General features: G+C 37.7%; 1 protein-coding gene across 7 annotated transcripts in view; it reads left to right on the top strand.

Annotated features, from left to right (window-relative positions):
* The window catches only part of MAP2K1 (mitogen-activated protein kinase kinase 1), a 42274-nt gene that overhangs the window by 6849 nt on the left and 7869 nt on the right, over positions 1-27556 (top strand). For 6 of the 7 annotated variants that reach the window (XM_067305709.1, XM_067305714.1, XM_067305712.1 and 3 more), the window contains exons 2-6: positions 10690-10900; positions 13867-14013; positions 17249-17326; positions 17897-17948; positions 25953-26077. In XM_067305709.1, coding sequence (XP_067161810.1) covers positions 10690-10900; positions 13867-14013; positions 17249-17326; positions 17897-17948; positions 25953-26077 — 613 coding nt within the window. The remainder of the gene's footprint in view (positions 1-10689; positions 10901-13866; positions 14014-17248; positions 17327-17896; positions 17949-25952; positions 26078-27556) is intronic. The other variant, XM_067305710.1, reaches the window with a different exon arrangement.

Here is a 27556-nt window from a genome sequence, read left to right as displayed (position 1 = left end):
GCTGTTTGTTCTTAATTGTAAACTAAAAGCTGTCTATCCAGTATGAATGTTAGACAGATTTTAAGACACTTAATACTGAGGTACTAGTAAATACCAAATCTCATTATGCACTTAAACTTATATTTAAGCATAATAACAATAATGGAAAATATATTTTAATTTTTATGATGTTGTCCTTGTTTGAGAAATAAATCAATTTAGGAAAGTTAAACTGGAGTCTTGTTGCATTGCAGTGAGATAAAATGTAAGCAAAGTGAAGGCTGTTAATGTGTATCCAGCCGTCTTTAATTTTCTATCCTTTGCAACACTGATTGATTCTGCAGATAAAATTCTGAAGATGTGTTTTCACAATTAAACACACGCAAGATCCTGCTCCCTCTGAAGAAGTCCTGGCCTCTCCTTGCGTTGGCCATGTGCTCCTGTGCTTCCCTTTTTTGTACCCGCTCTTGCAGGGAGTCGCATTGGCTTGATGACATGACTGCAAACTAACCCACCAAAGAAGTCCGGAGTAGTTCTCAGAGGGGCCATGCAGTATCTCCTCCTGTGCTTACACCAGCATTGATGTAGCTTCATGGTAAACTTAATCAGGGAACCAATACAGCCAGAAACTTGCAGAATTTTAAGTTAGTTTTTAAATGCATCTGTCTTTGAACGGGGCTACTTAGGAATGAATGACTGGGAGCAGGATGAGGCAGCACCATCTCTTTTGGCAACAGCCCAGCTTTTTGCAAGATTAAAGTGACTGTGTGCCCAGAGCCTGAGAGATACTGTTGAGATATGCTGAAATTCAGTAATTACAATTTTGGAGTAGCACATCTTTTAACTGAATAATTTCAGATCCCTGTCTCAAGAGGAACAAATTGACTACCAGGTGACACTGGAAGGTCTCAGAGCTAAAGCAAGTTGTTGCTTTTGGATCTTTCTCCTTTTTTAAATTTTTTTATTTTTAAAAGAGAGATTAAGATTGACAGGTACTATGTAAACCCAATATGGATGCCAGTTATTTGTTCAGCATAATAGCAGTGCTACTACTGTTGTTACTGATAAGCCATATTAGGCCTTTGAATAATCTGGGCACAGGGTCTCTGCTTGAGCACTGACTTTTTTTTTTTTTTAACCAAGAAGGCAATGAAAAATGATGGGGGTTTTGATAGCACATGAGACAGGAAGTACATCAGCTAGCTGTTTGAGGACATATTGACTAAATATGTCAGTGTACACAGGATAAACCTGAAATGAACTGGAGAAGGAATTTTGTCCTCTTAGGTATGGTAAACCTAGATGTTCCCTTTAAAATATTAAGTTCTACATCTTTTCAGTAAAAAAACTTCCCTCCCACCCTACCCCATGTTACCCTTTTTACATCTTCTTGAAGGTATATATACTGCCCTGGGGATTGCTGGGTTTTATAAGGTTTACAGATTGCACTGTAAACCTTACAACAACAGGTTGGCAATAACGGGTTCTAGCTTGCTGAATTTTGGGGGAGGGCTTCTTTCCTTCAGAGGTTTTTATTTGAAAGAAAGCGGTGGGAGACTTTTTTCCTGAGGACCCTTTACTGATGTGTCACTAGAAATTAGCAATCAAATGATTTCTGATTTGGTACGTGGTCAGTAGCATTAACTCGGACAAAATCTTGCTTATATTTTGGAACGTGTGTGCAAGCCTTTCTGCCAGTTATTGCCAGCAGGAGTTGAACAACTGTTTTGAAGGAAAGACTAATTCATTGCTTGGTATCTCTTTGCAAACATCTGTTAAAATGAGAAGTCATTGTTAACCCAAGGCATGTCTAAACAAGAAGAGCAAATTCCAGCCCAACTTCTATCTCCTGATGGCAGAGTACATGGGCTTTGGCCTGGATTCCTTTGGCTCGCAGGCACCCTGGCGGGAGGAGGCATTCGGCCGTGTCTGTGACTGGGCGATGCGTGTCAAACAACTGTGAATCAAAGCAGATTATTTAGTTTGCAATCTGAGAGCTAGAAGCAGGAATGTTACAGCAGTACCACCTTTGTGTGATTCTTCATATAAACAAGTGTCACTTTTAAATCTACTTATGGGTTTTTAGAGCAAACCATTGCAACTTCATGGCACCTCGTCCTTCTCTGTGTTTTTTACAGCGCAGCATTGGTCTGTAGTTTTTAGAACTTTTTTCAGGGTAGTGGGAAGATGAGTCAGCAGATTTAATGCAGCAAATCTAACAATCACAGGATGCATTTTTGGCGGCATTACATTCCTATTTATAGAGGTATTCTATCTAGTCAGGGAATGTATATATAAATATTTCTGTAATTATAGGAATAGTCTATATCTCTTATATGTGTGTGTGTATATATATATATATATATATATATATAAAAAATCAGAGCAATAACTTCCTTTACTAAATGGCTGTATTAGTAATTGTTCTGTGTTTTGCATTCCCTGTAGTTGCAGTACAGGCAAAAATCTTCCATCCATTTTCTCTGAATCCCAACTATGGCTTTTTTTTCCTATCTGGATATTCTGACAATTTTCTTTTCCTATCATGTTAATTGCAATTTTTCGCAGTTTCTGCTCCTGTCCACCTTGCTTAGCTTTCTTGCATAGAAGATTTCTGAATTCTCATCTTGGCGTTGTCACAGGTCTTGTAAACGATACTGTAATTTCATCTTTTTTTTCCTTTCCTGTAGCATCTTTGTTAAGGTTGTGTATCTACCACATAAGGGAGTTGTGAAGATATTCTTAGCATTGCTATTGTGCTTATCCCTTGTTTTTGTTAAATTTTAACTCTGAGTTCAGAGACTAAAAGCAGTGGAAAAGTAGGACTTTTCTAAGCACGCATAGCTAGGTTGATGATCAGAATTTTGTAAGCTCTATTTATCCTCTGTGTTAAGCTTGAAATACCTGATAAATAAGTTTCTCTTTCTGTTCGTAAGCAAGCGTTAACTGCTCTGTGGTTCTTTTGGCGGATTGTGTGGAGGCAGTGGTGGCTGGGAGAGAAATCAGTGAGAGCTGCGTGCATTTGTGAGAAGGAAGTTCAGAACTTGGATTTCCAGTGTATGATATCATTTGAGGTAGCAAAACTTGTTTGTAGCAAACTTGAATCCCACACTGCAGTGGGTCCCGCAGAGGCCTTTTAATTGAGCGAGACCAGTTGCATAGCTTGGCCACAGCACTACACACGACTGAAAAGCAGAAGGGTTGCCTGAGCCCTGCCGGCGGCTGCTGCTGCCATCGAGGAAAAGGCTGCAAGGCCAAGTGGCGGCTGGAACAGCTGCAAAAAGATCTGGTAGGAAGAGACACCCGGGACATGAATCTGTCCCTTTGCACCACCACTCAGGTCTGTGGCTTTGCTTTCTTTGGTGAGCGCTGCTATTTGTTCAAATCAAACGTGCTATTTGGCACACTCCTTATTTAGGAAAAAAAAAATAGAAAGCTTGAAATGTTTAATGGGATAGTGGTTAGGCTAAAGCAAAAGAGGGGGAGAGCTTAAGGCAAGGATTCCCAATTTAACAGGTCAGCCTATGAGGAGTTTTTGGAGTTAAGTTGTGCCAGTGGTTGGAATCTCAACAGTAAAAAGACCAGATGACTTGAAGTCATATGGCATATTTTCCTTTCTTGTTTAAAATATGTCTTTTGGCTTTTGAAAAATGAGAATGTAGGGTGGGTTTGTTTGTTTGTTTTTTACATTGAATTAGTCTGGCGGGACACACTTTCTCAGGCAGAACAATACTTTTCTAACATGTTCTTTTTACGTACCTTCTTTTATTAAGGAATAGATTTTAGTCAAAATTGTCTGCCTCTTATTCTTGTTCTGGGAATTCTCTTCTGATGATATTAAACCCCCAAATATGTCCTACCATATCTGTTGCATCCTGAAAGTGGAATGATGTGATCAGATGTCAGAGTTCATGCTAGAAATGAGCAGGCATGTTGGGCATATCCTTACCTTCAAGAGTGATTATATGAAAGACTTCTAGCATGTTGCAAGAGTGGAAAATAAGTGTGAATCAAAAATAACATTTTTCCCAAATAAGAATCCTTTGCACCTAGAGTGAGTTCAGATCTTTTTGTGTTGTTTTAACTGCAGGTTTCATTAGGCTGTGTTGGTGTTAGCCTGGAAATAGAGACACCTGTGCTGTGAGCTAGGAGACTGCTGTGATTACTTTGTCTTGCATGTTATTCTGTGAACTGTTCTTTGTTAAAGGAAAAGTTAAATTATACAAAAACTGTTTAACTGCCCAGTTTTAGCACAGTCATGCAAAATAGTAGTCTGTCTTTCAAAACTGCAAAATATCTTGATGTTCTTAATACTTCATTGCAGCTCCCTGATTGTGGTTGTTCATGGAAATGTAGTGAACTGCCTACTTTCTTCTTTAAATTGACAGCTGTGTAGGCTTGGGGAAAGCATTACTGTCACTGTTCTGGAAAACAGCCCCCAAGCCTGTGTCCTCATGACAGTGGAGCTGAAACTGAAGGTACTTCTTCATGCTTTCACTCATGCTAATTGTTCAGCTTGCAAAACTGATAGTAATAACTTTGAACAACTGTGACAAATTGCTGCTAAAGACTTCATCAGATATTTATTTCCTCTACCAAAAAAAAAATCTCTCTCTTCCTGAGGTAGATTGTAGGGTTGAGTATAGCTTGAATGTAGACTTTAAGGTTCTGTGTGATTAGCCTATCACTGAAGTGAATTTAAAAAGTTCTTACACTTTATCATTTTTAAAAGGATTTGGAGCATTCTTATTAGTATGAATAAAGAGTAGGGGCTTCTTTCCTGTTTTTTATTGTGGCGTTATGTGCTAGCAAATGAAGGCAGCAGTTTCTTTTCTCTCTGCAAGTTCAAAGAGAGCGAGTAGGCTCTAAAATGCCGGATGCATTGGTTTCAGCAGGGGCTTTCTTTCATGCTGGGGTGGCTGCCCCCAAAAGCATGAACTGAGAAGTCTTTTCTTGCCTTCTGCCCAGCTTTGTTTAGAGTGTGAGAGTGCTCTGCAGAATCTGTTAACCCTCCTGCCCCTGTGAGCATAAGAAACCCATGCAAGGAAATAAAGGGTTGCTCGGTATTCCCTCCACCTGTGATATGCCCATGTTTTCAGTGGTAATAAATGGGGTTTGGATTTTCTCAGTGTTTAAAAAAAGAAAGTGTATGTGTGGGTTTGTTTGTTTGTTTTCCCCCCTTCCCTCTAACAACTTTGGGGGAATGTAGTGATAGGCTTAAAGTGACCTGGTAACCTGGTGAAAGTAATAGTATCTGCAGCACATGTTGTCTCTTCAGGAGTTTGTAGACTGTGCAGCAGTGCCCCTGGGAAGCGCAGAACAAAATTTGTAGCCCAGCAGTAACTGGAGGGATTGCTGTAGACTTACCCCCCCCCTTTTTTTTTTTTAATTCCCCAGTGTTCTTTTTCTAAGCATCCACTTTGGGCCATTGTCAGGATGGGAGATGCTGGGTCAAACCAGGAAAAGGGCACTGCACTGTCAGTGAACTTGCTTGAGTACCAAGAGAAGGAGGTAATGTTGCATTCATAGGAGGGAGCCTGCTTGCTCAGGAGCAGGCAGAGCTAATTCTTATTCCAGAACACCTGATATATTGGTGCTGTGCTTGGAGAGGAAAAAAAAACCAAAAACAAATGGGGGGGCAAAAAGCTTATGTGGAATGGTGGGTTTTTCCTCTCCCTGTTGGTCCAGAAGAGATTTTGCAATCATCATATCCTGAGTCCAGTAGTTAAGACACAGCACTTCTTACATGGGTTTTGTCTGTGTCAGCTATACAGCATATTAATCCATTTCTTCTAGCTAATTAAGAATGTATTTATTGAATGTGTTCTGTGAAATTATGCTGTGTCTTTAACAAATGGGGAAAACAGTACTGACCTCCCTGCTGCTTCATTCAGATGATCACATTACAAAAGCTGGATTCTTTCCCTAGTGCAGTATGTTTAGTATGTGCTTGGCTTGAAAATTGATAGCAGTATATTAAACGATAACCTGTTGCTTTAAAGTAATGCTTGGAAGAGTGAAGCTCTGAGATGGTTTGATTTCCTGCTTTGATGGAGCTCTGGCAAAGCCTTAGCTTTTTAACAGAGAAAAAACAGCTCCAAGACTGCAGAAGGTAATGGTGATGAATTTTAATAGGGATCTTTGTCTTTGAATAAAAGTTTTATATAAGATTAAGTAACTACTAGTGCTGCTTTTGCAGGCAGACATTAGCATACTAGTATGCTATCTCTTAGCTAAAAAAGCTTCCTTAACATTTTTCATAGTGTTCTGGTGTAGAACTGACTTAAATATTCCCTTTTGTGTATTTGTGTGTTGTTTATTTGTACAACTTTTTATGCAATGATTTATTGATTATTTACCTGTCTCTTTCTGTATGTCCTTTGCACTGCAGCTTAGTTGCGGTGCTTTTATATGGTGAGGGTCCAGGTAACTGTCACAGTTTTCTGTTGGAGGCGGTAGTATTTTTACAGCAGTTTGTTTTCAAAACTGAAGCCTACCTAAGGCCTGCCTGCCTTGAAATTCTGAAACTAAATTACCACAAACTATTGTCATGACACAAATCCTCTAATTTATTTAAATTTGAAATTTATAATATCTAATGCTTCAAGCAAAGGACTGGAATGGAAAGAAAACCTAATTCTGTCCTCCCATCTGTCATTCAAATGTCATGAAAAACTGGAGATATTACTTTATGGTTATATTCTGAATAGTGATTCTGCCTTTGTTGGGTTAGTGTCTCTCTCAAAATCTTCAGGTTCATTTGCTTTACAGTTATTGAAAAAAGAAAAAGTCCTGAAAAACTCAAGCAGGATCTGAAAACTTTCTCTGCTGTCGTTGTCCTGCATGTTACTGCAAGTAAGGAAAGTTTTGCAATTAGAACTTACAACATTGTGATGATTTTTGCTCTTAAATCAGTGTTAGTTCTGTGATACTAATAGGAGCTAGAAACAGATTTTTTTTTTCATCCTGTAGAGAAGCAAGTGTGACCTTCGATAGAGGATTACGATAATTTTTGTTGCCATGACCCATTCTAGGTAAATGGAGAAATTTGTGCTGAGTTTCAAGCCAATACTTTTCCTTCTCTGGGAGCCTCTGGGCTCCTCTGACTAGTGTTTGAACAAGGAGCCCCAGCAATGCTTATGCTTTCAGGCAAGCAAATGGCTATATCTAATGAATGCCACGCTTACTGAGATTGAAACAAACAATGTAAAAGAAGTCTAATACAGATGTGCGTAAGACTGACACAGATGTGATAAATGCTATGCAGGCGAGATGTTTTTTGTGTTACTGAAACATCCGTGTGACAGTTTCTGTTTCATCACACTGGCGTATTTGTCTGCTGTGGGTCATGTGCTCAAGCATCTCTGTGTCATGTGTGCATAACCAGAAAGCCTCTTCTGCTTCAGAGGAAAACTGAATAATTGTTTTCTTCAAAACAGGTCAAGAAAAATTATGTTGCATCCTGTTTCTTTGGCTCTAATTCCTTTATTTTTCTAAATGAACAGTCCTCCCCTCTTCAGTAATTCCTAAAATGATGGCAAGTTCAGTGTTCCTTCTTGAGACTTGTAAATGAAGATAAGGATTTTCCCCATCATTTGTTGCTGTGGCTTATTGGACCAGATTAAAAACAAACAAAAAAACAAACCCATATAATCCCCTGTTAAGGTCAGGGTTTTTTTGTTGTTGCTTTTAATTAGCACTTGGTTCCATTTTTGGGTTAAGTCCAGGTGTAGAATTTATAGCTAGAAGTGTTGCCTGCTAAAGTCCTCTGAAAATCTGGTCATGTATATCAGAAGAGCAATTCAGTACTGAAAATATGATATTATTTAGAAGCTTGATATATTTGTTTTTCAGAGTTTTTTTTCCCAAGTGAATAAAAAAAAAAAAGTTGCTGCTAAGTTATTTGGATGTTTTTTCAAATTCTGTCCTGCACTCTAAGTGGTCTTGACTGCTCTTGAAAGAAAGATCCCAGTAACGGATGCTGAGCTCTTGTAAACTTGGTCCTGACTTCTTTAAAAACTGTGATACAGAATAGCATGTGTCTCTGTGTGGAAGTCACATCCAATAAAACTGCTTTATTGATGTAGTACATTTTGTAGGCCATATTTTCTGGAGTAGCATGAAGTTGATATAAGCACAGTTTAAAAGCTGCTAAAACAACTATGAAAAAGTTCAGTTTTAGTGAATGAGGATGAATGATGAAGTTGCTCTGCTTCTAATCTAAAGAAATATTTGAAAAGAGGGAGTCTTGCTAAGTAGCCCAAACAATACCAGGGTTCTCTATTCTGTTTCTACTAATTGGAGAGGTTTTATAGATTTAAAATAAATATATATACACACACTTCCAAAAAATACCAATGTTCAACATACCCAAATCGGCATTTCTTATTGAGCACTATCTATCGTGTGTGTGTGTGTGCGTGCAGAAGGCTTGCCGTTGTCCAAGCCTGCTATGAGAGATGCCCCTGATGAGCAGCAGGACTAACTGCAGGCGCTCTGACTTGGGAAGTGCCCAAGTACCTTTATTATCATAGGGTAATAAGGGGTACTTAACATCACTCCAGTTTTTATCTTGCAATCATATTGGTAAGAAGAGCTAGTTCAGCTGTATTCCAAAAAAGCCACATGTTACTTTGATGTTAGGCTGGGTTTTGTCTTTGTTTTACTGGGCTCGTTTGAAAAAGTTCCTGTGATTGATTTGTTTTCTGTTTTGGGTTTCAGAAATTAGTTTTTAAAACTATGTCTCTTTCTTAATAGTTCATCTTTACAACAGAGCCTGTAAGAACTTGGCTGTCCTTCTAAGCTGTGCTTATCTACACAGCAAAATTTTTCATTGTGGATACTCTAGAATAATTGTTTCAGTATGATTGTACTGGAATAAATTGCTGCAAGAGGGCAGAAATAAGAGCATTTTTCTTTGTAGCATAGCATGAAAATGGTCTGCACCGGAATGAAATTAGCTTTATTCTAGGACAGAGGGATTTATGGTGGAACAACTGCAATAGAATAAGTATGTAGAAATTTACCATGCAAGACTGTCCGAGTTCTGAGCAGCGTTGCCAAATTACACTTGCCCAGGGCGAAGATTTTGTGGAATTTGCTCTGTTCCCCCTGCCCCCCTTCTTTTTGCCATGCGAATAAACCTTGTTTTCTCATCATTGCCATGGTAATCTAATGCATGGACTGTAAAACTTCAAAATAACTGGCTGAGAACAGAATTTGCCATTCCGTCAGAGTTCCCATTCCCTTTCCCCTACCTGGGAAGTGGTAATGCCTCCGAGAGCCGAGTTCCTTCAGCTGCGTCCTGTGTAACCTGGGTAAGCTGCAAGTGAAGGAGGAGTGCAGCACTGCTTACACCTTCAGAGTGAGCATGTAGTAGGGAAGAGCTGTGAATGTTTACATCCTTTTTTATTTGCTTTGATTAAGCCTTAAGCACACTCAAACCAAGATTATCATCTTGCCTGGAAGTGCAGGCTCTCTAATTAACGAGTTGATGGTTGAGTTTTGTAATTCCATTTTCCCACTGAGACTGGAGTTTGTTTGTCAGTGCTGCTTTGAGAATCGACCTTGTATCTTCTCAAGGAGCCTTACTGGGCATTCAGAAAGCATCTTCCTGTTCAGCATGCATTGAAACAGGGCATTTATGAAGTGATACATAGAAAGAGTTTTCTTGATTATTAGTGAATTTTAATAAGATGATTTTGATGGGATGTGGTGTAGGCTCTGTAAAAGGAGGTTCTGTTCCTGAAGATTTTCATCTTGGCGCCGTTGTTCCCTGGGAAATTTAAATTTGGATAAGCAAAACAGGTATTTGTTGTTAAATATTTATTCCTGCAGCAATTTATAGTTGCAGCTGAAAGCAGGAAATTTTCAGGGAGTTTTTGTTAAGATGTCATATTATTGGGATGCAATATTTTCATAGGATCTGATGTTAATTTATTAAAAAAGAACCTTCATCGGAAACAGAACTTCTGTCTGTACTCCCAAATTGAATTGCTGTTTAAAGTCCTATATTTCTGGTTTGTATTGTTCCGTTACATAAAATCAGGATTTCTGGTCGATGTCTCCTTAAACAAAAGAAAAAACAAGCCTAAAATCTCTGGGCTGTTTTTTTGCCCAATTAAAAAAAAAAAAAATCTCTTTCCAGTGGCCATTTTTCTTCTGTTTATGCATGTTTGGCTGTTTATGATAAATTGTTTTTATTGATATCTAAATGAGAAGCTTCTAACTGGATTATTAGTTATATAATTATGTGAAAATCAGTAAATAAAACCTTTAAACAAACTCTGTAGGAAATTGCAGCAAATTCCTTGAAAATGTGAATCTAAAAATAGTTTGGAGTGATGTGCTATGATTCAAAAGATCTCTAACCATAAATGCTGAGTCATTAAGCCCACTCCTGTCGATACTGAGATTAAACATGCAAGAGTTTGGACAGAACCGCAAGGATGGGGAAGCTGGATGTTTTCTGTTTGCATTTATATAATTGTTTCACCTGTAATAAAATGCTATTTATGTAAAGAGAATCCTATAATGTGTGTCTCATGGCAATGACTGCACAAGTCTGGTCCTTCTAGATAATGCATATAGGTGCAAAAATGCATTGCATTGAATCTCTGACCTCCGTGATCTATTGTTCTTCATCTTGCAATGCTGTGAGCAAGCTCAACCAGCTTAACAATTGAGCCATTCATTCTCATGGTTATACAGGACAAATTTGGAAGCACTTCAGAAGAAGCTGGAAGAACTAGAGTTGGATGAACAGCAACGAAAGCGCCTTGAAGCTTTCCTTACCCAGAAACAAAAAGTTGGAGAGCTGAAGGATGATGACTTTGAAAAGATCAGTGAGCTGGGAGCAGGAAATGGTGGTGTGGTCTTCAAAGTATCCCACAAACCCTCTGGTCTCATAATGGCAAGAAAGGTGAGTGCCTCAAAAACAAGAACTTATGGATGATTTTTTTTCTTTTAAGGAGGTTTTCTCTGAAGAAATGTAATGACTCTTTCTATAAATAGGTAGTGTTAACACAAAGAAGAATACTTAATACCAGCTTTCAGGGAAGTTACTGTGGTCCGAAATTTAGGAAAGGTTGCACTTATTTATCCCACACTTCCCACTTTTTCAAGAATAGTTTCCATGTGTTAGCAATGAGAGGATAGTTATTCATTCCCACTTTCATCTTTTTCCATTTTGACAAATATATGTATTTTATATACAGCTGAAAAGGTCATTTTTCAAATAAAAGGTTTGAACACATAATTGACTCACTAATGAGTAGAAGGCGTAGAATAAATTACTAAATGTCATAGATTAGTAGAAAGTGGCAATATCCTGTGTTCTGAGCCATAAGTTTTGGGGAGAGTTTTTTTTTTTCCCCCATTCCTCTAAGATCTCCCTTCACAGCTGCAGACCAGAAAAGGGCCTCTGTAGATGATACTGAAAAACTGAAAACTCCTCAAACCGAGAATAAGGGAGTACAGTCGTCAGTGGAACTCCACTGAAGTACAGTGGCCACTTCTGTTTTACACGCTTCCCTTGTGGTGTGGACATGGCTCCTATATGAAAATATATTTTTTGTGCTTTTGGCAAGTATATCTGAATGATTCAGCTTTATACTTTACAACCAATGGCAGTTGTGACCTAGTCTGTAAAATAAAGTGAAATAAATTTTTGTTTTTAATTGATATTTTAATAAAAAACATTTTGTTTGTGAGGCGCTTTTTCATTCTCAAAAAAAAAAAAATCTCTGGGAACTAAAACAATACAGTTGCAGAAATGCATCTGTGATACTGCATGAATGTTTCTATTTGGGTACCTCATGCCCCTCTCTCCCAGGAGCAAAGTTCCTTGCACAGGTGACATTTCTTACAAGGCAGTGTGTCAGGATATACCCCAATGTACTGTAGGGAATCAGCAAGCTGGCAGGCTACCCTCGTTCGTAGGAAACAATCTAGGCACTGAGCAGTATAAAACGTGGCATGCTCAAATCACAGATCCCATTATTACAGTGCACTGAAAATTCATCGTTTTCATTTCTTTATTGAGAAGTTAAAAAAAAAAAACAAAAACAAAAAAAACAGCACTGGCAGTCTTTCCAGAAAAGTACACTGTGTCATCTTCAGCAAAATTAAAGGACAATGTGCACACACTGACTTTGATATAAACCATGCTCAGTAGACTGCTGACAATTTGGAGAGGCAAAGAAAAACGCCCACTTTCAAGGGGCGAGAATTGCGAAATATATCGGTGAGGTTTGCTTGAACTAAATCAATTTACTTGATTTTTCACCTACTGTGAGTTTAACAGGAAACTTTGTCCCAGTTTGTTAACATTTGTTACAGCTGAGATGTTTGCTGAACTGCTATTTTTCTTTCACATAGTGAGTAAAATTTGATTTCCATAATGTCTCTTACTCCTCTGTTTCACCAAAGAAATAGACTTCTTGTTTTGTATGGGGAAGCAGTCTAGTGGAACAGTGTATTTCATGTAATCTCCCACTTAGATTTAGAGTCAATTTGGTGATGTTTTATTTATTTAATTATTTATTAAGAGATTCTCCCCTCCCTCCCCCCCCCACTAGTGCTTTGCAAACACTGTGCAGATTTTTTTGGCAGCTGTTTCTGAGTCAGTATATCCTGTGACACATTTCCTTTAGAAATTCATTCATGGATTTTCTTCAACATAAAGAGTTCGTTTCTGAACTCTATCGAAAATGGATAAATGAAGAGAATGTGCTGGAACATAAGTTCCTGGTGGAGAATTATTTAATAAAAAGAAAGAGATGGAAATCCCCTCTTTTGCAGCATAAATAATTCATATCAAATATTCTTTCATTCTGTAATGAGTATCTCTCAGAACAATATTATTGACATGGAATGTCTTAGTAGCTTTAGTAATTATTTTAGTTACCTTTACTGATAATCTGGGTTCCAATTATGACAAATTTTCTTGCTGTCCCTTCAAGTTGCGAAGTTATACATTCTTTTTTGTTTTGTACTAGCTGTTGGTTTGAAGTTTCTTTTAAAAGCGTTATGAATTCAAGGGAAAAAAAGTCTAAGACTCATCTGGAATTTGATATTACTCCTGTAGATTGTTAAATGTGAAAATTACCTGCTTAAAAAAATTGATGTATGTAGAGTCCCAACAGTAAACTTACTCCGTAAGTCTGGACTTCCTTGCATATTTTGCAGTCCCATGAGATGCTGTTACTGATTTATTATTACATTTAGAAAGCTAATGCCCTAAATATTATTTAGAATGTCTTTAGTTGTAATAGATTATTCCTTAATAACTGTTATTCTTTGACCCTCTTAAACAGGAATTGAGCCATTTTGGGCTGGTTCTATAATCAAGAACAAAACCTGGTGTTCCCATTATGCTTTTCTGGCCATTTTTAGCAGGAAAGTGCTAAATGGGTTTGGAGGCTCTCTTGTCCAGAGATGGAATGGAGACAGAATGGTTGGATAACTTGGGGAACTTCAGTTGGTTTGTGTAATACAATCTGTTTGGGGGATAACTTCTACTTCACTTCTTGTTGCTCTAAATCTAGTATCTTTCATGGGTGTTGATGTTTCAACTGCCTCATGCAATATCATAGAGTTTCTCCTTTCTGAAAGACCCTTTGCCACTAAGAAAACAAGAATGGATTATTTTTCAGTTAATTCACTGGATCATAGAATAATTCAGTTTGGAAAGAACCTCAGGAGATTTTTCAAGTCAAACCTTCTGCTCAAAGTAGTGGCAGCTGTGAGAGTCAGGCTGTGCAGGGTTTTATCCAGCTGGGTCTTGAACTCCTCCTGGGGTGGAGACTGCACAACCTCTTGGGCAACCTGCTCCTTCTGAAAGGCCTTTTGCCACTAAGGAAATAATAAGAATGGATTATTTTACAGCTAATTCATCTAGAGATCAAGCCAGCTATTCGAAACCAGATTATTCGTGAGCTGCAGGTTCTACATGAGTGCAACTCTCCATACATAGTAGGCTTTTATGGAGCTTTTTACAGTGATGGAGAAATCAGCATTTGCATGGAACATATGGTAAGTACATGTAAATCTGTTTTAGGCTGAAGTTGTTAATGGGCAAAACCCAACTGTCAGCAGGACTTGAGTTAACAAGGTAGACCTTTCTGCATGAATAAAGAATCAAATACTGTGTTTCAGACTTACTCCGCAAATCTGAGGTTGGGATTGATATGATTGGTTTTATGCCGTTCTCCAGTGTCTCTTCCTCCATCGAAGCACTATATACGTCCCCAATTTCTTCTTTTATTTGTGTTTTCTTATTTATTTTAAAATACTGACATGATTCTGCTACTTATACAGCTGTTCTGATTTGGGTTTGATTTTGATTTTTATGCAGTATTAAAAGCGCGTGGTCCACACTGACTTATTGGTGGTACAGCTGTATAATCCCTGCTAGCTATGATAATCAGAATCTAGTTTGTTCTGATTCAGATTAATCCATAGTTTGTCATCTTTCTTCAAATTTTACAGAAAGTACAGACGTAAAGAATAGTGTGCAGGAAGAGAGCAAGACCAGAAGGAGCTTATACAACTTTTTTTTTTAATGCCAAAAACATTTTTAACTGTGTTTCATTTTGATAAAAAAGTACACGTTCTCCTAGACATCTGTTTGCCTTTCTCTAACCATATGGAGCCAAACATTAAAAACAAATTTTCTGTGACTAAAGGTCAGTCAAATTTTTTTCTCACTTGCTTAGTAGAGGAAGTTTTTAAGAATTTGAAATACAGTAAATCTAAGTAAAGATTTTTTTCTGACAAAACCGTATCTTTGAAGAGAAACCTTATTTTCTCTGGAAAGTACACGTGATTGTTTTAATGCTTCTCTGGCCTTCTCTTACGGAAATTTTTAGAAGAAATTGATGGTTGCCTAGAAACAAGTGATCATGATCCAGTTTTTAAATATGTGCTAGCAGAATAGAAAGTGCGCATACCCCTAAAATACAGAAAACTACTGGGAATTATAAAGAAGTTAGCTTCTCAAAATTGAAAACAATCCTGAAAAATGAGAAGAAAATAGATGTTAAAAATGAATATCTGGGCATTGTTCAGGATTATATTATTATATGCCAAAAAGATGTGCATGTGAGCAATTGGTAAAAGAGGGGAATGTGTTAGAGATACGGCCGTGGTATATAATTACGTGTATAAATAAAAAGGCTAAAGAATTGCATTTATGATCAAAGAAAAGTAACAGGACATGGTGGCTTACATATTCCTAATCAGGGCATGACATATCTGACAGTAATCTTCTCAATTTGAGAGAAGGCAGCATGAAATCAAGTGTTTTAGTGCTGAATCTAGACAATGTCAGACTAGATACAAAATTCCACACAGAGAACAATTGATCAGCAAGATGCAAAAATGAAAGAGAAGGTGGATTATTTAAACTGATAATCTAAACTATAGTCTGTGGCTCCCTCCCAATTTAAGCCATTAAATTATAGGCTTAATGTGGATCATTAGGTGATAGGTTTTGGCCCCCTTTTGGTTAGGAGACTAGGTAATCATATCTCCATTGTCAGTTCTAGACAGAATAATCTATACACTTCTTTTATTTCTCTCCTTTTTCTGTTAGCCTTCTTGTTTCAATTAGTGTCAGTCAAAATTCATATTTTTGGCACTGAGTTACAAAATGTAAGTTCAAATATGAACAAAATGTTGGAGGTGGAAAAGGCAAAGATTCAAACACTCAAATCTCCTTGACTTCCATGTACCTAAAACTATCAAGGTCAGTGCATAACCTCACTTAGCAGAAGGTGTTTGACAGGCAAAAGGATCAGAATCTGCTCCAGAAAGGTCCTGAAGGCTGCAGCTAGCACTTCTTGGCAATTGAGCTGTATTCAGCCTCTTGTAAGGTCATAGCCAACCTTCTGGAAAAACTTTTTTTTTCCAGGATGACATTACTGTTGATATACTGATGCTTCAGCAAAGACAGTTGTCCAGAAATGCAGATTCCAGGCAAAGCCAGAATATTTTGTAGTAGGATCAGAGAGTATTCCTGCATATATACGAGATATTTTTATGTATGTTTTTCTATTGTGTTTTTTTAATCAAATTTCATTTTGTTACAAAAATGTAAATGCTACTTTGAGCTTGTATTTGTTAATCTTTTTTTTCTACTTTCTGTCTGATAAGAGTTTTAGGTGTTAGTCCTTGAATAAAAAAAACCCTGTATTCTAACTTTTCTCTGTTCGTATATAAATGACAATGAAAGTTTCCAAAGGATAGGTGAAGGCAGAAAGAAATTGCTTACTCAAGTTGGGCTTTTGCCTTGAGTACTGGGAGATGTCAAATGGCAATCCAGATAACTGGATATTGCTTTTAATTTGAGAAATAACATTTTAATTTCTTCTTGGATTGTATATTCTCTATTCTAGAGAATCTGCAGAAGCCTATTGTTGAATCGGTTTCTAAAAATAAGTACCACTTTCAGTTTTCCTTCTCAGAAGCCCTTAGCAACAGTGGAATATACTTGAATTTGATGGGGGTGCCTTTGCATGTGTTCAAATTATTTAACCTAATGAGATTAGTAAGACCATTACTTGCCATGAGACTTTAAAAACATTTCTTCCTATTTTGGCCTTCTCGAGAGCCGTGCTGAATCATCCCTTTACCCTTGGAAGCTGACAGTCGCTCCGGATCTGCAGAACTCTCTGCACAGTGCCTAGTCCGGAGGGATAAGGCGGGAGGGAGCTGGGTTTGATTGCGACCATGGGCTGCCACTGGCACACGTGATATTCAGAAGTAGAACTCTGTTTTCCATTGTGATAAATTATTCTCAACTCTGTGATCAGAATCATAAAATCTTCTGTGCTGCTTCAATCTTTCTCCTTCTGTAGAGGGGGAGAGTTTCATGTGATGGGCATGCCAAGTAAAATTATATGTTATTGCGATAGACTGAAAGGTACAGAAATCTCTTAAATTCCTAATGCTTGGTCAACAACTATTTGTGAGCCTCCCTTAACAGCAGCCAGGCTGCGGAAATACTAGTACAGCAGATCATTGCGTGAGGTTTTCATTTGAGTGGATGTGGTTACAGGCCAAATGTTTGTTTAAAATAAATGTAAAACTGACTAATTCCTACTGCTGAGTGATTTCACTGTTTTCAGATATGCAACATAACAATATTAAACCAAATTTAAAAAGCACCCTTTTTTCATCATTGAATATATTCTTTAGATTATAGTTCTGTTTAAAATCCTTTAGACAAATTTGATTATAGTTTGACTATTTGAACACTTATTATTAGGATGGTGGCTCCTTGGATCAAGTACTGAAAAAGGCTGGAAGAATTCCAGAGCAGATATTGGGCAAAGTTAGCATAGCGGTAAGTTTGATCCTCTCAAAGGCTGGAAGTGGGTACTTGTGTATCTTAGCAGGCTAATGCCAGATCCAGGAAACTAGTTGGGAACTGAAAGATGTGGGATAGATAGATATTACTGGATTTTTAAATGTGTTGCTTTCTTTTTAAAAAAAAATGTCTCTGTACGTGTCGTTATTTAGTAGCTCAGGGCATTGGAATGAGTAACACGCATTCCTTTGTGTTTGCTTTGATTTTCTGCTTTTGAGTCAGCTGGTGCTTCTGGATAAGAACAGAATCAACAAAATGATATCTTTTAATTAAAAAAAAAAGTGAATGTTACCCTTTACATATCTATTGTGCAACAGGTTATGGGCAAAAATTTCCAGTAATGATTTGGTTGTTAGTTTTTGTTTCTTTTTAAGTGTGAGTTAGAAGTAAAAGTTTAAACAGAATATTGATTTACAGTAATTACATTTTGGGATTTCTGTTCTGTGTTGCATTCATAGTTACATCTTGAAATTCTCTCACAGAAAAAGTGTACAGTTCTCTCTCCTGTTCCACAAACTGATTTTTTTTTTAATTTTATTTGTCTAGGTAATAAAAGGACTCACGTATCTGAGAGAAAAGCACAAGATAATGCATAGAGGTGAGATAAAATTTTATATTATAACTTTTCTTTCATACTGTTTTTATTCAAGTTAAAATACATACTTTTTCCTGTGTTTGTGCTTCAACATGATTTTGATTTGGAGGGTTATTTTATGTAGCGTTAGGCAGTTGTTTTCCTTATCTAAATCTCTTAGTATGGCCATCAAGTACCTTAACGACTTCTGCTACCTTCCTGCAGTTTATGTGGGCTTGTCACCCACACTTAAACCCACTACCCTCTTATTACATGCACACCCACAACTTCTATCTGTGTTTGAACTGACTTGCTGCCAGGGTGGCTTGTCTGGTTGGGAGTGTGTGTTAGAGCTGGGGCTCTAACTTGAGACCAGAAATACTCGCTTTGCAGTGAAGATAGTCATATGTTAAAGGACCTGAGTGATGCAACCTGCATTCCTTCTTAAATAACAAGTAAGTTGCCCTGCAGTTTCTAGGAGAAAAGAATACTTTTTCAACACCAAAAAAAAAAAAGTGATATACTTCTAGGTAAACATGGGCAGGTGCAGAAACAGAGGCTGCAGTTTTACAGACAGTGCTGTGCTCTAAAGATGCTCTTGTCCATTCCTACCTGCAGCAACACTTAGGCCCAGTTAACCTTTGCCTAATGTAGCTGCGGTGAAGATTTACCCTGTGTGGTATATTTGTGGGCAGCATCTTTATTTGAAATATCAGCAGCTTGTGTATGGATGGAAGCTCTTCATGTAGTTTCCATTTCCATACTCAGTTAAAGAAAAGCAGAAACCAGTCACAATAAGATACCTATGAGTATTTTTTTAATAACTACATCATTGATTGTTTTCTTCACAAAGGAAGAGACCATATTAAAAAAGCTCTGAGCTGTATCATGATTTCTTCACTGCAGCTACTCTTCTTTTGGTAGCAACAGGTCTATTAAGTGTAATTAAAAAGAAGTCTTTGAAGAGATTCTCAGTCATAACCTTTGACCTAAAATTAGTTCAAGAATTCAGTATTCATTATTTCCATTAAGACTCCAATAGCTTTAAAAATAAAGTCAGTACTTTTACCAGCTGTGTCAAGTTCACATGCTGTTTTTAGACATCTACCATATAGAACTGAATCTCTTTATACCTAAAGGTTTTTAAAAACGTGGATTTTTGTAAAGTTATGTAAAATGGATGTGTCATTTCTATGAGACATCTGCTGGAGTTTTTAGACTTTACTGTAAAATAAATGTTGTGTGTTATTTTCAGCATCTCTTACTGTTGCCCTCTTTTAAATCCAGCTGTTTCATTAATCTGTTGCATGTTCTGTAAAAACCAAAATGGCACTCGATATAGTAAAGTAATAAATTCCATCATTCCTGACATCAGTGTAAACTGACGACTAGAGTTGGAGCATTTCATATTTTTGTTTGAATGGCACTATTCATTACGGTGATCATGCAATATGTATAAACTATGCCAACTGTTCAGTAATTCTCATACCATATGAGATCAATCTTCAGATTGTAAAAATATGTTCATCAGAGGAGTCACTTGATACGCATCTGAGTTTACATTTGTTAGCCAGACCATAAAAAGAGTAATTAGTAATCCCAGTTTTTACAATCCATTGTAGGATCAGTTTACACATCAGATAAAACAGTAATGTATAGGAAACAGTCTATTTATTTATTTATTTTACAAATAATCAAATATAGCTCTCTTCTAGGAGAAAGGATGCTAGAGGAGGTGAACTTTATAAAGATTTCTGATGGTAGTTGTCTCTCTTCGGAGCATAAGGAAGACTTCTGGGAAAGAGGTCATCTTATTTTAGGACATACTGGAAGAAGGGCTGTTGTATTTTGTAGTTCTCAATTCAGCCCCAGCACTGGTTTGTTAGTTTGTTGATTGCTCTGGGATTTTGAGGTTGCTCTTACTCGGCTGTCTGTTGAGCCAACTTTATTTTATTTTTAATTTCATGATCTGTAAACCTGACATCCAAAACAAAGCTGTTTTGATCATGTTTAAGTGCAGTTTAGCCTCACAGTAGTGGCTGCATCAGAAGTTATTTCTTTTAAGTGCATGGATCAACACAAGTCCCTCTTCTATGTTGGTTCTAAAGTTACTAGACTGAATGTGCCCCACAGTGTAAAATTCTTTGCACAAGCTGTGTGACTTTGAGCTCAGTTTTTGTGCCGTGTGCTCTGACGGGATCAGGAATGCCTGGTCTTGTACACTTACAGAAAAGCTCATTGTCGTGTCTGATAAAATGAGGCCTAAACTAACATTTTGAAAGTTAATCATAATTAGTGCTAATACTGCAAGCCCGAAGTGCAGGTAAGGGAAAATTCAATTGGAATAATGTTTTAATCTCTTGACATATGGATCCAAACTTGCTGGCTCTCCTATCTTCCCTACTGTCCACCAGTCTAACTGTTTTACAGGTCCCCCTTTCTGCCTTATTTGTAGAGCCCATAAATAAGCTTGCGCACTAATCTGATCCGTTACAGCTTATCGACCTGGTTGAGGAGGGCCCTGGTTCTGCTCCCCGTGGGTCAGGCTGCTGAGCAAGGTGCTGTCCTGCAGTGGGAGGTTCTCTTCTGCAGCTGGTTGATGCCCAGCTGTATATTGCCTGCACTATTGTGTGGTACCCACTGAAGGAGGAGAGAATGATATCTGAAAAAATGCAATATGCTAAAAATACATATTTCTGACCCTTCATAGACTCAAACTGTGTCAGTAGGGTTTAATGCTCTCAGAACATGCTTAGATAATGCATGTCTGAATGTTAAACATGGATTTGAAACACAAGAATATGTTGTAAGTGTACTGACTTATCTGCTATTTGTCTTAGATGCTCAGCCTTTTTTGTTAGAACATAGGAATTTCTTACATTACGATTCTATTTTCTTTTTAAGGCTTTTTAAATTTTTGTGTATTAAGAACTCCTGGAGTCTTTTGGTTTTGGATTAAGGACGCTGCCTAGCAAAACCAGACTTAATCAAACTGAAGCCAGGTCTGCAGTAAGAATAGCAATATGTTATATGGGGAAAACCCTTCTTGTGCAGGTGAAGATTTTTCTTGTGAAGTTATGCTTTTCCAGGCTGCCTCTTTCTGGAAACCCAGCTGAAATAAATACTAGTAGCAAAAGCATGTTTCTGCTGATATAACTGGGTTTGGTGACACAGCTGTAATAATTAGAGATTTTTGTCTTAGTTTCTTTAATCCATAGATTTTGCCCTTAATGCCTGTAGTACTGCACTGACATGGTGTTACTAAGACCTTGCATGCACTGTTTGTTCTCAGTCATCCTGTCCCCGGGGGAAAAATAGGTGCAACTGGTGTTCTCGGTTTAGTAGAGCTTTTTTGTTTTGTGTTGTGGTGAGAGCGGGAGGCATAAAATAGACATCTTCACATAGCAACAGAAGACCAAAAAATGCATCTTGTTTTTCTATCTAAAGATAGCAAGGTTTGTGATAACTCCTGTTTTCAGCGATGAATTTATTCTATCGCTGCATTTTATTACCTGTATCTGACATTGCAGGACCTGCAAAAGCAAAGTATTGCCCTGGCTACTGAGCTTACCACAGAAAGCAGAGGTAGATGGTTACTCTAAAGCATGTTTTAACACTAAGGTGCAAAATGTGAGCTTGTATCTTGGATATGAGAGACCTGTTTCACAATGAAATAGCTGTATCGCCTATCCAGCAAATGAGTGCTGAGTGTTGTGTGTGTCTTTGTTTTTTTAATGGAGTATAAGATTACAAAATACAACTTCAGGGTGGGGGACAAAAAAGCTTTTGTGTATGAGATCCCTCCTTTGAAACTCACAGATACCCAATTATGGTTTGGTTTCTTGACTAGTCTCACCCATTATAGTATATTTTATAAATCAAATGTTCACATTATAATTTTTGCTCTGCGTATAAATCTGACTGGAAAAAAAACATGTAGTCTAATTCAGATGGTCACGAATATCATGCTTTTTGTACAGCTCTTACTGTTCCCTGTAGCTCTAGAAAACAGAATAAAACCACAAATGACTATTTTTTTTTTCTTTTCACGCTTGTAATTATTAGAAATATATATATTTCTCTCTTTCAGGCATATTAATGAGTATATACAGAAAAGCTAAGGAGACAACCTATTTTTATTGGGCTATGCAACACCATCAAAGTACTATTTTAAAATAAGAGAATTGGGTACTTTGTGAATTGAGTGGTGAAGGTCCCTGTGTTGGTGTGATTGGCATTTGAGGATGGTTAGTGCAATGGACATGTCAGCGTTGTTACTGGGCAATAGAACAAAGGACTTTTATAACGTTACCATAGGGGAAAAATTCACGAGCGTCTCTCACAGGGTAAGGATTTTGTTAACAACTCTTCTGTAATGCTTTGGAGAAACTAGCACCCAGCATCCTGGGTGCAAGAGACTGCTGTTACACAAATAATGCTGGCCTGAAAGAACGGAATAAAAATGTATATTTTTATATACAATAAAAAGTGAATTGGCAAACTTGGCAGTGACACATTTGTTCGGATTAATCAAAAAATAGTGAGAATCATGAACTGAAGAAGAAAACAAAACCACACACACAAAACAAAACAATTGGGACATGGTAGCTGCTCAACATGAGGTTCAGCTTAAACTCCTTAGGCGCACAGATGTGTCCTGAACTAACTGTGACCTCTGAGGAGAAGTATTGGAATGTCGTTACAGACAGCCCAAGGAAGAAGCTGCTTGGGGTTATTAAGGAAGGAATGGAAACCACAGGCTTTTTATAGAGTGTTAGCTCATGTGGACTACCATGCTTTTTGTTCCTCTCTGAAAAGACATGATAGAAATTGCAAAACTTCTGAAAGACAAATTGGTGGGATACAAAGCATGCACAGGAAAGCAGAGGGCAAGGACCATAACTACTGTAAATGTTTTCATAATAGCTCCTATTCTGTTAAATAAAGGTATTTGTAACAGCGAATGGTATAGAAGATACCCCTTTGGGGGCATTCCTGTTTACCTTTGTGGTTAATACCAGAGGGCACCAAATAGCAAGGAAAGAAATTTCTTGTAACTACTCAGAGTATATTGTTACAGGGTATTAAGAAAAATGGATATTTTTTTCCTGTTTTTTTTCTCTCTAGATGAATAAAAATCCTATAAACTAATGAGAATATAATCTTAGTTGCTATCAATTAAAGTCCAGGGTGTAATTCTCTTTGGAAATAGTGCATAGCAAGTGCTCTGTGTGATTCCTGAACTCCGGCTGCAACCAGCAGCGCTAGGGTAGGAGACGGAGCACGACAGGGGTCCTGTCATTGACCTGTCTAGTATGTTAGTTCCTAGATCATCTTCATGAGATCCTGCATTGGGAAATTGCTCAGAACATGAATCGTAATGGAAAAAGCTCTTAGGAAGCTCCTGCTTATAGTTATTTGATATGTTGACCTTAGTTTGTTTGCTGCGTTGCCATTTGTTACTGTTTTTAATCTGAATGTGTAGAATATTGCTCCTTTGTCTTGCCGGTTCTGGGCTGTGCTTCTCCATTTCTCAGAAGGCCACTCTTACAGTTGAGAGCTTGTGGTAAATACGGGCAAAGGGTGTGTGGGTTTTTTTTTTTTTTTTTTTAATGCGTTAGTGCTGTTTGGATGACTAAAGGATAACAATGTGCTGCAAGACAAATATGTTCTCATATGTTTGGCTACTTGGTGACTTTCATACAAAAAGTTACTTGCCTGATGGTGCTACGGTAATATCCAGGGACTTCATTGTTCAGAATAGGTACTTTGGTACCTGTGACAGGGAGCAGAGCTCAGGTATACATCCTACAGAGGTTATGTGGCATCCTATAAGTCCTGATGACTACTTTGTATTAACTAGTTCCCTTTTCAGTGTCTCGTATCCATCCCTCTGTAGGACTGGCTAAGGACTTTCTCTTAGAAATGCATGGCTCTGTTTGTGGGTTGTCTGACATATGAAATGTTCTTTCATTTTAAGATTTAAATGCATTGCTTCTGCAGCATGCTTCGTTTTCCTTTCTAGATTTCTTCTTTTCTTGCAAGTTGCAACATACATTTTGAAGGATGCTTTGATGTTCGTGTTCCATTTGGCAATACAGATCTCTGGTTTCCAGAGAAACTGCTTAAGTGCTCAGACACTCTGGAGTTGAAATAGCATAGCTCGCTACGTTTAGAGGGGCGAAAAGACAGCAGTGTTCCAAACATCACATTCTAATCACGTTGGGAGCTTTGAGAGGAAAACTAAAATGCTCAAGGAATGGTAGGCTTTATATAAAACTCCAGTGAGCAGTCATGGTTTGCCCTGGTGTTGTAAGAAAGTTATGGTATGTGATTATATGCTAGAGAGACACTGAAGGTAAAAGTTAAGTCTTCAAAAGACTGGGTGGATTCCAGAACACCTAAAATGCTTATAATGAGAATGTCGTTTCAACAAGGGAATACTAATGTTACGTTTTCCCATCTAATGATGAACATGGAGTGTTCGTGGCCTGCAGAGAGAGAGATAAGTGTGTATTTTTTTGCATTCTGCATTCTGAATTGAACTAGTAGCTGTGCAAATGTGAGTAGTACAAATATAAATATGGCCTTTGGAATCTGTCCAGGCTCTGCAGTACTTACAAAGCATTTTGTGAACATTGCTTCTTCTACCTTGCTCTTAAACAGAGCTTTAGATGAAGATTCCTGAGTAGCTAGGAATCTTTATAATTTCTGCTGCCTGCTTCACTGCACTGACTAACATCAGCTTTTTTCTTTCTGATGGAGTTTTAAATTGATATGTTAAGCTCAGATTGGATTCTTCCTTTAAGTTGTGAATGGTACTTCTGGTGAGGTATCTACAAGTAGTCAAAGTTTCCACAAAGGAGCCAAAATTTGCAGAAGGTCTGGCTTTCTATATTTCTAACTGCTTGCATAATGCATGGCATGTCTTGTATTTTAACTGATGAAAACTAAATGTTCTAGTGCAGGTATCATTTCTCCCCCACCCTGATTCGATTGCACTGATTTGAGTGAGGTTTACCAAACTAACAGATTACATCAGTGTGGGCCGCAGTGGTCAGACTTCCCCTGTGAAGCAGGAATTGTGATAGGCCGTGCTGATCACTTTCTTCAAAACCCATTTATAGTGCCCGTTTTATTATTAATCTGTGGCATTACTTTGCAGATATAAGCTGTTGTTTAATTAGCTTGATAATGCATTGGTAATGATGAGATAAGCAGTAAGTTGTATTAAAAAATTTTAATACTTATCTCAGAAATACTAAAGAATTGTTATCAGTATCTCTGCGTTCATAAATAGCTGTTATTAGTTGCTTAGCTACCAGTGACCCTCCTTAAGTTTCCATTCAGATTAAGTGCTGAATTTAAAATCACGGAGAGATTCTATCACAGGTAAACAGTCTCCAAGTATTTTAAGTGCAGCATTTCAATAGTAGGAATAATTATTTTTCAGAGCTTTTTTGTTTAAAAAAAAAAAAAAGAAGAATGCATTCTCTAAGAATTGCGTTGCTACAAGATGATTTATGTGTATGTGCACACAAATTTTCAGTTAGGGTTGATGATGTGGCTGCCTTAGTCTGTTGACCTTTGTGAAGTAAATGTATAGGGCGCCTTTATTAACTATTTTAGACAAAAGAACATCATTAAATAGGAGTTAAGTTTGAAAGCACATGTCAGCATATTTCAAATGTTAGTCATTACAAGGAGGCTGTAGATGCCCAAACCAAACATTTGAAAGTGAAGAAAGTGGGTGAAATTCAGTCTTAAAACTAACAACCTCTTTGCACCTGTATTTCAAAAAGTTTCTCTTCATTTGGAGATATGTATATATAAAGAAAGCCTATGAAATGGAGCTGGGTAGGGAACCAAGTCTCTTGAGTGTTCCCGGAGAAGGGCTAGGAATTGTGTTATGGCTGGAAGGAGAACAAAGGGAGACACATGGTAATTTTCACCTTTCATGTTACCTTCATTGTCAAATTTCCCATTTTACAGACTATAAATATAAATCATCCATTCATTTTTTTCCAGATGTTAAACCATCTAACATTTTGGTAAACTCTAGAGGTGAAATCAAGCTTTGTGATTTTGGTGTCAGTGGACAACTGATAGATTCTATGGCAAACTCGTTTGTTGGCACACGCTCCTACATGTCTGTAAGTACAGATTTTACAGCTTTTGAGTTACTATACATTATGGTATAGTTATCAAGATTCCAGTGATCAAACAAGAGACAAACTTGCCATTGCTGTTGTTATTCATAGTTTCTACTTCAGCACTTTCTGCATTCCAGAAATATTCCAGCATCGTATCAAATTGGGGGGGTGGTAATGGGAACTGTTGCAAGAAAAGCCAAGCAACTTGGAATATTTTATAACATTACAAAAGAGATGCAGCTGCATCTACATTGCAAAATCCAATTGGTTAATGTATTTGGGTTTTGTATGCATGCGTCTCCAAAAAACCCAGCATTTATAGCTTGTTCTCCTTAAGTCTTTTTCTCTTTCCGCTCCAGCATTGCTACAGTCACTTATGCAGGCAAGTTGCTGCCTCATCAGTGGTTCTGCTGTGGCTGCTCTCGGGGTCCCAACCAGCCGCGGCAACGCGGGAAAGCACAGGAGTGGCTAGTGTCAACAAGGCCACGGTGGCTAATTTGAGACTTACTGAGTGTTCTCTATTCCTGTACACAAGGAATACTTCAAAACTTCCTCTTCAGAGGAACTTTCTGCATTACGCGAAAGTCACAGTTAATAGAAATACAGATCTCTTTTTCTAATGTTCTTATCAGTTCAGCGTACAATCTATTAACTCATCAGAGTATTCAGAGATTTGTCTGTAGGACTGAAACTGTGTGGGCTTAAACTTAAAGTAAAAAGCCTAATGCTGCTTCTGCTCAGCATGGGACCTGCTGTTCACATCCAAGATGCAGTCTTCTCTTTTTGCCATTTAATATTGGTAACATACTTGAACTGAAACGGTGACTTACGTTCCCACATACATTTAGGGGCTGTTACTAATTAGCAGAAAAAAATTCACAGCTCCATGTCTTCTAGACCTTTGGCATACAACTGTCTTCCCTTTTTCTTTTGAATAGAAGGAAGTAGAGCAAAGTGCTGACTACCTTCCCTTTCCATGAATTTATTACTTCCACCAGACTGAGACTTAGCCTTGCTTGCTGTGACCGTATGTCACAGACCAAGCCGTGATGGTGATCTTATTTATTCTTTTTGATGGTGTCTGAAGTACCTTTTCATTTAGTGTCTCCCCTAGCAAACTTTTTCAAATCACAGCTAGAGAATTGTTACGGGCCAAACAACATCATATTCTGCCATATGAAGGTCTGTAAAACCAGTGACACTTAAAGATATTTTCTAGCTTTTAGTTGCAGCTTTTGTACTAGTACTATGCATGTTTTCTGCTATTTCTCATTCACTCACTTCTAATTTTTATACATATTTTATGAATATGTGTATCTTCCTTTTTGCCCAGCAGTCCATTGTCCAGCAATCATGTAGTTTATCCAAACGGTTTTGGAACTAGCTCAGATGGGACACTGGAGAAAGCTTAAGTATGACCTCAGTAAATGTTACAAAATTAATTTAACAAAATAACAAGTACCTCATAGCAGGCTGAAG

This window comes from Apteryx mantelli, chromosome 15 (assembly GCF_036417845.1).
Source record: "Apteryx mantelli isolate bAptMan1 chromosome 15, bAptMan1.hap1, whole genome shotgun sequence".
NCBI classification, from domain to species: domain Eukaryota; kingdom Metazoa; phylum Chordata; class Aves; order Apterygiformes; family Apterygidae; genus Apteryx; species Apteryx mantelli.
Note: the sequence above shows the minus strand (reverse complement) of the source record. Positions and strands in the feature narration are given on the sequence as shown.